This window comes from Myxocyprinus asiaticus, chromosome 5 (assembly GCF_019703515.2).
Source record: "Myxocyprinus asiaticus isolate MX2 ecotype Aquarium Trade chromosome 5, UBuf_Myxa_2, whole genome shotgun sequence".
Classification (NCBI taxonomy): Eukaryota; Metazoa; Chordata; class Actinopteri; order Cypriniformes; family Catostomidae; genus Myxocyprinus; species Myxocyprinus asiaticus.
The window spans coordinates 56,714,151-56,725,962 of NC_059348.1; the positions used below are offsets into that span (position 1 = coordinate 56,714,151).

Below are 11,812 nucleotides of genomic sequence, written 5' to 3' on the forward strand. Positions count from 1 at the left end.
CTAAACACGTGACGTCAGTGGAGTTGTGAATAGGGCACAAATAAAACAGTGTGATGGGACCCCCTGAGCGCCCAGGCAGCTGGGGAGGGCATCTGATGTCATAATGGACCCCATTGTCTTGTGATCAGATCTGAGAGCCAGCTGTAGGGTCACTGAGGGGTGACTGAAATGACAGGTGCATTTAAAGAGGATTCAGTGTAAAACATTAGATTGGGGCCATACTGTTATATCAGAGGATATTTTAAAGCTACTTTAAAACATGTGTTATGATGACTTAATAATTCTAGTTAATTGTAGTTTAATCATGCTCAGAATATTCATTTGTACTTCAAAGGGTGAATTTCACGAAAATACGTTCAGCTGAAATTTACCTCCCAAATCCAAAGAAAACAAATAAATTATATTTTGCATCAAGAAAATGAACCATATTTTTAGTAACACTTTGCAATAATGTTGTATTTATTAACATTAGTTAACTCCATTAGTTAACATGAACGAACAATGAACAACTGTATTTTTGATAAATTAACAGGAACCAAGATTAATAAATGCCATATATATATATTGTTCTTTGTTATTCATACTTACTGCATTTATTAATGTTAACAAATACACCCTTATTGTAAAGTGTCATGATGTTTTTACATCGAGACTTTGAATATTTCCATGACAATGAAACACGTGACCTGTTCTCATCACTGAAGTGTAATAGATCGATCTCATTCATTACTGTAATGCATATGAACATTTTACTTCAATTCTCATTATTCTCAGTGGTGATTTTCACTGTATTACAGTCATGAGAGTTTAATGACTTTATAAAGCATAAAAATACAACCACAATGTATAAATACTGAATATTTACAATAAAATGTCATTGTTTTTCATATTACTATAATGAGAATGAGACAAATGAGACAATTCACAGTAATGACAATTTGGGGGAGAACTGTGCTTCATCATGAAAATAATAATTTCATTAAATTATTTCATTGCTAAAGCAAAGCCTTGTTATCTGAGAATATAACTCAACATCATTGTGCCATCACTCAAATAATAATAATAACTCTTTGGCTGAACTTGATTCAATCATGGACAGTGTTTCCACATGTTTGAAATGAGTTTTCTTAAATTAAAATCATCATGTAATCTCAACTTTAGTATTTCAAGTAGAAGGAACCTAACAGAATCAAGTAAACCCAACACAATATGTCAAAATAACTCAATTAAAACTCTTTCAGTGATCCGCTAGCTTGAAATGTTTGCATGCTGGTGGGAAGCACTACTGAGTTAACTTGGTCACTACACTATGATTAGCACAGTGATTGCTCAATAAAATACTCAGAATGTATTGGCTCAAGCTTCACGATGTTAATCCCCAAAACTACAACATAATCATAATCAGAATGAGCTTTATTGCCAAGTATACTTCCACACACAAGGGATTTCTCATGGTGACAGAAGCGTCCTGTGTAAAGAGAATACAAAAACACGCATAACAGAACATGACAGGAATTCTTCTAAATCTCATCATTAAACAAGTCTCCCCTTTACAATTCATCTTGCACAAAGACACATCAAATAACACTTTATTTTAAAAAAACACTTTATTTATTTACTCATGCATGCCGGGAACTGGAAATCCTCTGCCCAGTTTCAGTTAACCAAACAAGAATATTCAAGTTGTCTCAATGTAAACAGATTAAGTGAAGCTGACATGATGCTTTTTTTTTTTTTTTTTAGTTGAACCAACTTCAAATTTAATGTAAGTTTCCTTGGTTACATGAGTTTGAGTAATATGAACATTAAAGTAAAACTAACGAGTGAAAGTTCATTTTTTGAGAGTCCAGATATATGCTCATGTGTTCATGTTTCAATCATTTATATGATCAATATCTCTTGGCACCTGTTGGGTTTCAACTGCAGTCTGTTGACACTCTCTGACAACACATAAACACAGAGCAGATAACACAACACGGATGTATGGAAACTGTAAGTGAACCTGGAACACTGCAGAACGCTCACATGTGATGGTGAAGACTGACCCCTGCGATACACAAGCGGTCCATCACTGAGTCAAGTATTAGACCCTCGAGCAGTCCAAGAAACTGAAACTTGTCAGGAGAGATGCGACACATGCACATTCACACACACACACACACTCTATTTATATCTGCGAGTCTGAGAGATCAAGTGTCTGTTGTAGAAATAACTTGCCTTCAGTTCCCAACAGCACACAGAGCTTCATATATTTCCCCTTAGAGACACAGAGAAACATGATAGTGTTACAAACATCAGATCCTCAAGGGATAATTCACACAAACATAGAAATTCTGACATCATTTACTCACTCTCATGCTGTTCCAAACACATATGACTTTGTCCCCGTTTACACCTGGTCTCAAAAAGCATCTTGGGTGATCCGATCACAAGTGGTGAGTGTTAAAAAGAGGTGTAAACATGTTCTAAAGCGTGATCAAATTACTGAAACCACAGATGGAGATACGAGCGGCTTTAAAAAGAAATAACCGTACGATCTGAAAATGGGAAAAATCGCTTACATATATACATGCACGAGAACTTCACAGATCTTCTTCAGTGTGACACACAAACATCTGTAGCTCGGTCAATACTGGTTTTCAAATAAAATGACAGAATTCTGCTCAAAATGACACTTATCTGGATTAAACGCAAGTATAATGAGGAGAAACGGTGCGCTGATGTTTAGCACGCTTTCTTTGACAGAAATTACAGAATTTTTGGTGAACTAAACTCTGTTTTAGTCTTAATTTCCAATCTGAAACTTTCTATGTTTCTAACAGAAATCTGTATGGTTACTAAACAGGCAAAATAGGACTGTACAGTTGAGATCGCTCTGTGATACAGTCTGGTCTCTTTCTTGTCAGGTGCATGACAAAACTGATGCATTGTTTGGCACACTACTGAGGGCAGGTAACGAGATGTAAATAAAAAGCATCTAAAAATAAATACATTGTAAAATCAGACATGGAACATCCAACATGTTCACATTATGAGCACAAGCTTAGTGTATGTCATCATTTAAGAAACGCCTCCATTGGGGGCAGCAGTTTAAACCATCATGAATATGGTCTGACACACTGGGCGAGTGTGTGTGAGAGTGTGTGTGTGTGTGTGAATGTATGTGAGAGTGAGTGAGTGAGTGAGTGAGTGTGTGTGTGTGTGTGTGTGTGTGTGTGTGTGTGAATGTATGTGAGAGTGAGTGTGTGTGTGAGTGAGTGTGTGTGTGTGTGTGTGTGCAGGTTTAGCTATACTTGTGAGGACCAAGTATTGAGAATCAACCTGTTCTGTGAGGACATTTCTGGTTGTGAGGATCTTTTGGGTGGTCCTCACAAGGGAAATAACATTAAATGATGTTTTATTGAAAATTTAAAAATGCAGAAAGTTTTTTGTGAGGGTTAGGTTTAGGGGTAGGGTTAGGGTTAGGGGATAGAATCTATAGTTCATACAGTATAAAAATCATTATGTCTATGGAGAGTCCTCATAATGATAGCTGCACCAACATGATGTGTGTGTGTGTGTGTGTGTGTGTGAGGGTTAGGTTTAGGGGTAGGGTTAGGGTTAGGGGATAGAATCTATAGTTTGTACAGTATAAAAATCATTATGTCTATGGAGAGTCCTCATAATGATAGCTGCACCAACATGTGTGTGTGTGTGTGTGTGTTAGTGAACACATCATATTATACAGCTCTATGAGGTATATTCAGAGTTGGGCAATATTTAATTCTTGATGGAGATGTAAACGAGGCTGTGAGGGATAAAGGTAAAGTCTCTTCAGTGGGTTCTACTGTTGTTTAAATTGGTGTTGATCATTCAGCTGATGAAACAATGAAAAAACATCTTTACAAATAAATTTCTGTAGACAAAAAAAACTCCAGAAAACTCAAGATGTGGAAATTAGATGTGATCTTTATAAAGTAGACGACAGTGGAAAAGGAGACAGAAGAGATTTTGATCTGAAATAAGGTCAACGGAAACGCAATTTCAACATCAGACGAGACCAGAACTATTGCACCAGAGGACATCTGAGAGACAGATGAACCTCATTAAAACATGTCCAGTTCATATTTCATCCCAAAATCCAGCCTTTAGTCCCATTTACATTTTTTTTTATTGTGACATGTTGAGAATGAAACACATTTTGCCCCGTCTCATTACTGAAATGTGTCCGGACGTTGTACTTTTGAGTTTGTTCGATTCACACTATTCTCAATAGATCTGTGTAAGACAGTCATTTAAAAATAAAGTTAGAAATTTTTTATTTATTTTTTTACTCTTTAAATCAGCTTAACAACAACAACAACAACAAATATTACCATGGTGTGCAAATACTATGAATCCCCATTACAGTAATGAGAATTAGATTTTTGGAGAGTTTTAAGGGAAATGTGTTTAATTGCAATGAAAATAATGTTACATAGCAAAAAAACAAAGAAAATCTGCCAAAATAGTATTTCTCTATAAAAACGTTTTCAAAACAACTTTTTGAATATGTAATGTTGTTGGGGCGGGTCTAAGCGGTCACTCTAAACAGAGCATCTTTAACAGCGCCACAGATACACACTGACCATGTTTACATGCACTTAAGAAAACGGTTTATTCCAGAATTTTAGCAGAAAGCGGCATTCCGAAACGTCGTGTAAACAAGAATGCTGATTTCCTTTTGCCGTTTAAGGGATTAAGAGAAAGCGGTTTAACACACTCAGGTTTCTCTCAGAGAACGCAGCTTAATGTGCTCATGTAAAGCATAAGCGGCGTTCTGAAGAGTGCGCGTGTGTGAACAGACCGGATAACAAACGTCATAGGATGGAGCCCAACAACAAATCAACACAATGGAAATAATTCAACATTTCTGGGAGTACAGTGGGAAAATCACATAAACTATAAACTATACCCATTTATACACATCAATGTAAAATATCGACTGTCCCTCACGTTCATGTATATGTGCTCATACACCGGGGGAATCCCGGAGTCTGACGTAAGAGGGAAACACCACTATTGCAGCGCAATTCTGCTGCAGGTCGCGATAGAAAGTGAAGGAAACACACACAGCAGCAACTCTGGAAATAAAGTGAAGCAACAGAGAATAAAATAGCAAAGTTTTCCTCGTATCCCATGTTTGTTATTTACACTAGCATAGCGGGAAAATTCCGTTGCTGTGGAGGAAGCTGCATACTGACTGAGCCGCATGTATACGGGAGTAAAGAGTACGCCGCTTATAAAGTACATGTAAACAAGAACGCCGTTTCTCCCAAAAAGCCGCTTTCTAGTGTCCATGTTAAATGTAATCAGTTTACAGTTTTTGAGAAAATAAACCAAAGAATGGCTTACTTACAACTGTCTCTGCCTAACAAGCTGGGATTGAACAAAGATTTTAACACTGAAAAAGTTACATAATTCAGCTTTACATACAACATGGAGAGATGCATGTAAATCATAATATGTAACCCCAGACTTACACTGAACTTACCTTCTGAGCATGCTCAAATTAAAGGGGTAAAATCACGACATTTTTATCTTTAGTCGATCAGGCCAGTATGCAGCAGCATTCTACATAAACACAGTAAAATCCCCAACTTATTATTATAAGAAACAGTTCACGACAGAAACATCCCAGCAACATAAACTAGGCAGAACTCATTAATATGAAGTTGTCATAAAGGAAAAACTTGCATAACAGCTGGAAGCATTTTTGATGATGTCACACGTCTGACGTCACTGCAGGAATGTGAGCCGCATTCATTCACACCTGAAAAGACACTTGCATTAATCAATGCCAAACTACACGGGTTATGTCTTTTTATACATGCTACTAAAAATGGATAACGTCTACAGTCAACCAACAAACAGACACACAGATGGGACACTTGAATTTTATTCAGGTATCACCAAACACATTTTGTTCTGTAGTAAACTGTCTTAAATTAACCAAATCAGCTGTAGTTTCTGAGAGAAGTCTCTGGTTTTAGAGGTTAAGCAAAGTATTAACGTTTTCAAAGTGCTTTCATTCAGGTGGTGTTTACAATGACAGACAGGCCGACAGAAAAATCATCCCAACTCATATGGTAAAGAGAAAATACAATTAAAGGCAATTAGAATAAGACTTAAATGCATATTAAGCTTTTCACGTAAGCCTGTAAAGAAAAAAACAACAACAACCTGGGTTGCCAAATCTGTCACTCCAAATCCACCTCTGTTAATAAACTGCATAGATATCAATATAACGTCAGCAATTCAATAATATCTGTTCTCACAGACGGGGGATAAAGTGCCGAGTTAGAACCCACAGAGTCCGTTTAACCTCCTGAAACAGACGCTCCGCATTCACACAACAAAAACACAAGAGAATCACAGCCGCATACATTCAACGTTAGAAAAGATCATCATGTAAGACTAGCGTTTGGCACCGTGAGCTTCAAACCCCTGCATCAGGATCACAAATCTGGGGGGAAATACAGAATTAAACCATGTTATGATGACATTTGATAAGAGACTTAATTAAAACTAGAGATAGAAAAGTTTTGCATTAATGCTTTGAGCATGCCCGTTTGGTAAACGTGCAATTAATGATTCATTTACACCCTAAAACGAGCCTTTACCTCATCAATAATACAACACAAACCAATACAGACAGGCAAAATTGTTCATTTCCTGCTCACAAAGGAAATAAAAAAAACAGGAAGGAGATCACGGCCTACATCAAACCCAAAGAGCAAATAACATCCTAACTGGAAAATTTTTTTTACAGAACACTTTAGTTTTATTTTCTGGTAAATATATGTAAACATCCTTAAAACAAGACTAATTTCCTTGAGGAGCAGAATGGTATGAGATATTAAGTCAAGTTTTCAGAGAAATCAAACAAAATTTGGTGCAGTTAATGCTTAAAACAAGAAATAACTATTTGCCAATAGGGTAAGAAAAATAAACTTGTTTTCCCTTTGAATCAAGTTTTTTTTCTTACCACATGGGCATTTTTTTACTTGTTTCAAGCATAAAACATTACTAAATTGTTAGATTTCTCTGAAAACAAAAAATGTTAGGGTTATGTCATTCTGATTCACAATTACATTTATCTTGATTTAAGAGTGTGTAGATATTTTACTGGGAAATGAGACAAAAATACTCAGTAAGACAATAATTTTCTGCAGTGCTGGCACTTCCTGGAAGTGTCCACAGGTTGTCTTTTGAACATTTTCCCACGAGCCCTTTGAAGACAGACAGCAGGAGGTTTGGCGAGTGTCCACACCACTTGGTTACAGTACGGTTGTAATTAGATTGGGTTTATTGCTTAGACTGGCACCCGGCCTGAGCATTCGTGCATAAGGTGAGGCCAGGCCAGGGGGTGTTTCATGGAGGTATGTTGTGTAAAATGGGGTGTTTGCATGGTGAGGTCAGTGCAGCTCGATGAACGCCTCCATTTCCTCTGAGATGAGCCCTTTGTAGGGAAGTCTGTGTTTCTCAATAGCACGGGCGGCCAGACACTGCAAGGTGACGTAACTGAGGGGGTGCAGCACGTGTCGCCCGCTGCTCTGCTCATCCAGCAGCTCGTAGGCCGTCTTGTGTAGTGCATTGGTGGCGTCGAAATGTGCCCCAGCTTGAATGAGTGTCTCCATGATCTCCGGGCAGCCGTTGGCGGCAGCGACGTGGAGTGGCGCGTTGTTCTCACAGTCGCGGGAGTCGACGTCTGCCCCGCATTCCAGCAACAAGCCTGCCACAACTAAAGATGGGAAACGGCCCACAGGGTAACGGCCCACCGATGTGGTCTCTTTATCCACGGCCATGTGCAAGGGCGTGTAGCCGTTCCTCGCCCGGGGATTGAGCTTCAGAAGCCGGTAGACCGTCTGCCTCTTCTGGTGCTCTTGCTCTGCAGTGCAGTCGAGTTTCTCCAACAGGAAGACGAGGTGCAGAATAATGGACAGGGCTTTGGTGAACTGCAGCGCCTCTGGAGGACTGTCCCGCTGCGCCACTGCACGCTCTACCTCCCGTACACTCTTGCCCAGGACGGCCATCAGGTCCTGGAAGGTGACGCGGGTGGCCAGGGTGCCCTTGGCTCTGTCCTGTAGGACGAAGGAAAAGAGCTCAGCGAACGACAGGAAACTGCTGGCAGTCATGGGGCTGAGCGGGTCCAGGTTGCTCTGCTGCATGTCCAGGGCGTACTTCCACAGGCTGATGCAGCGCTCGAAGTTGCCCGAGTCGGCGTAGACGGCCCCCCTGTAACGGATGTAGTATGAAGTGTCCGGGTGCGAGGGGCCCAAGATGCGCTCCCTCACCAGAAGGGCCTGCATCCTCATCTCATCGGGGTCTGTGATGAGCGCTTCCAGCTCCTCGACCGTGCACACCTCGTGGGCGCAGTCGTACGCAGAGACGGGGGGACCCGGAGGGGGTTTGGCCAGAAATCCAGCCTTCTCGCCCGCCTGCCGCAGCTCCATCGCTCTTCTCCAGTAGCACATGGCACCCAGCAGGTCACGTTTCTTGTCCACAAATGTTGCCCCAAGAAGTTCAAGGGCGTCTATCTGCTCCTCTCTGGTGGCCCAGGGCTGGTGCACAAGATACTCAACTATATTGGTGTGACCGGTGACGCTGGCGGCCAGCAGCGGGGTCATGCCATAACCATCCCGCTCCATGCAGGCGTTACATTTCATCAGCATCTTCATGATCTCCAGACTCCCGGATTCGGCGCAGTCATGCAGGGCGGTGTTGCCTTTCACACTCTTACGGTTGACATTGGCCCCTCGCTCCAACAGGAACTTGGCGATCTCCCTGTGGCCCTTGTAGCACGAGATCATCAGACATGTATGACCGTGGCGGTTCGCCACTTCCATGTCCGCACGATGCTCCACCAGGTATCGAACGATCTCCAGATGACCATCGAAGCATGCGGCCCTCAGGGGGGTGGAGTTGGTCAGGGTGGTGTTATTGACGGAGGCTCCGTGCTTCAGTAGAGTCTTCACTACTGGCAGATGTCCCGCGGCGGAGGCCGCCCACAGCGGCGGAGCGCCTTCAATCGTCTCGCCGTCAAAGTTCACGGAGCCTCCGAGCTCCACGTTAGCCTTGCAGTGCTCCAGCAGGTAATCCACAACCTCCAGATGGCCGTACCGGGAGGCGATGAGGAGCGGCGTCCCCCCCTGCGTCTTCTCCTCCGCCAGCGCCTCCAGCTCCTCGGGACTTTTGTTGCACAGCAACTTCTGAATGAGTTTCAGTTTTCCGTCTCTCGCCGCGTTAAACACCGCCGTGCTAATGTCCATCTTCTTTGCATGTGACGTCACAAACTGTCCGTTAAAGCTCGTTTGAATGTGCAGGCGCGGGAAGCGCGTGTCGCTTCTGATTTAGAGGGGAAACATCCTCGCGCTGCATTTTACGTCCATTTTAAGGCTGAAATCGAAATGGCGTCGATGTTGTTTGACAGCTCTATGTTTACCACTGAAGTGTGGAGCGCTGGCTCTTGTAGTTCATTCGCCCGGTCAGTATACTCCGGGAAGCGCGTAAAGAACTACAATGGCTGTCGGGCGTCGCGAAAGTCAGTACGTCGAACGGCAGTCTTGATTTGTGGGAAATGTAGGAAATAAATAACGGTTCGGTCGTTCAAAGGCGTGTGTTTGAACGGATCACGGAACTACATTCACCATAATTCAAGTGGTGAAGCTCGGGCAGCGTGATGTAAACACGGAATGCATGAACAACTTGTCTGGCATGAATGAAGTCACTGTATTGTTATACTGTCCCAGCTGTGTGTGTGTGTGTGTGTGTGTGTGTGTGTGTGTGTTGTATTTAATTTTTATGATCGCGCATTATTGGCCCTGTAATAAACAATATGTAATCAAATGTATTTTTATTTATGTATTTATTTTTGCTACTGTTTTTAATTTATTAATATTATAAAGTGTCCAATCATCAATCATGTGTACCTTTGGATAATATAATAAACAGTATGAAGTCAAAAGCTATCTACATTTACTGTACGAATGATCATGAAACAAAATTATTTGATAGTGATGTATTGTAATGCTCTTGAATACTTAAATTAATCAATTAACTCAAACAGAAAAACAACAAGCACACACACACACACACACACACACCCTCACACACACACACCCACACACACACACACACACACACACACACTCACACACCTTTATTGTTTATAAGCATTATAATCTTAACAAGCAGAAAGGCTCTTTAGATATCATTTATTCATTTATTACAAAATCCCAGAGTGCTTGCATACAATTACATTAGGAATTTCAGTAATAAACAAAAACATTTTAATGGGTAAAAAATCAATCTTGAGGCAAGAATGCACCTAACAAATCTAGGAATGCAGAATGTGCAGCACATAACACCCCCTGACCAACAGGGGGCGCCCAAGTGGAAATCCAAAAAGCAAAATAAATCAGACAAAAGGCATGTGAAAAATCAAAGCAAAGAAATAAGACTAAAGCATGTTAATGCGTGTTTAAACTAGGCCTCTCAGTAGAATAAAATAACACATGTATAATCTCAGGACGTTCGTAGTTAAAGCATTAACACACTGAATTCCCTTTTACGGAAACGATGTCTGCACGGACTGATGCTTCTTGATGGTGATGAACACACACACACACACTCACACACTCACAAACACACAAACACACTCACACACACACACACACTCTCTCTCACACACACAAACACACACACATACACACACTCTCTCTCACACACACACAAACACACTTACACACACACACTCTCTCTCTCTCACACACACACAAACACACACACATACAAACACTCACACACACAAACACACTCACACACACAAACACACACACACACACACTCTCTCTCTCTCTCTCTCTCTTACACACACACAAACACACTCACACACACATACACACAAACACACACACACACAAAACACACACAAACACACTCACACACACAAACACACACACAAACACACACTCACACTCACACTTACACACACACAAACACACTCACACATACTCACACACAAACACAAACACTCTCACACACACACACACCAACACACACACACACAGACACACTCACTCACACACACAAACACACTCACACTTACACACAAACACACATTCACACACACACTTACACAAACACACACAGACACACAAACACACAAATACACTCATACACACAATCACACACACACACAAACACTCACACACTCACACACACACACACTCACACACACACAAACACACTCACACACACACAAACACTCACTCACACACACAAACACACACTCACACACACAAATACACACTCACACACACAAACACACACTCACACTTACACTCATACACACACACACACACACACGCACAAACACACACACACATACACCCACACACACACTCACACACATACAAACACACACACACACACACACACAAACACACACATACAAACACACACACACACACACACACACACACACACACTCACACACATACAAACACACACACACACACACATACAAACACACACACACACCCGCTCACACACATACAAACACACACACACATACAAACACACACACACACACACACACTCACACACATACAAACACACACACACACACACATACAAACACACACAAACACACACACACAAACACACACACACTCACACACAAACACACACACACAAACACACACACACACTCACACTCACACTGGTGTTGATGTGCCCTGTGCTGAGAGGCAGACTGGGTTTTGTTGTTGGTCTGTTTGTTCAGTTTAAC

General features: G+C 41.4%; 1 protein-coding gene across 5 annotated transcripts; it reads right to left on the reverse strand.

The window, feature by feature from the left end:
• Positions 1-1,395: 1,395 nt before the first annotated feature.
• Positions 1,396-9,443, reverse strand: LOC127441332 (protein fem-1 homolog A-like). 5 transcript variants are annotated; one of them, XM_051698632.1, is made up of 2 exons: positions 5,513-9,443; positions 1,396-2,257 (listed from the first exon to the last, which is right to left on the reverse strand). In XM_051698632.1, exon 1 carries the CDS (start codon positions 9,288-9,290, stop codon positions 7,437-7,439), a length of 1,854 nt encoding a protein of 617 aa, XP_051554592.1. In that variant the 5' UTR covers positions 9,291-9,443; the 3' UTR covers positions 1,396-2,257; positions 5,513-7,436. The 5 variants fall into 5 exon arrangements, with proteins under 5 accessions (XP_051554592.1, XP_051554589.1, XP_051554591.1 ...); XM_051698629.1 differs by having other exon boundaries at positions 4,975-9,443; XM_051698631.1 differs by having other exon boundaries at positions 1,589-5,791; positions 6,405-9,443.
• Positions 9,444-11,812: the final 2,369 nt, after the last annotated feature.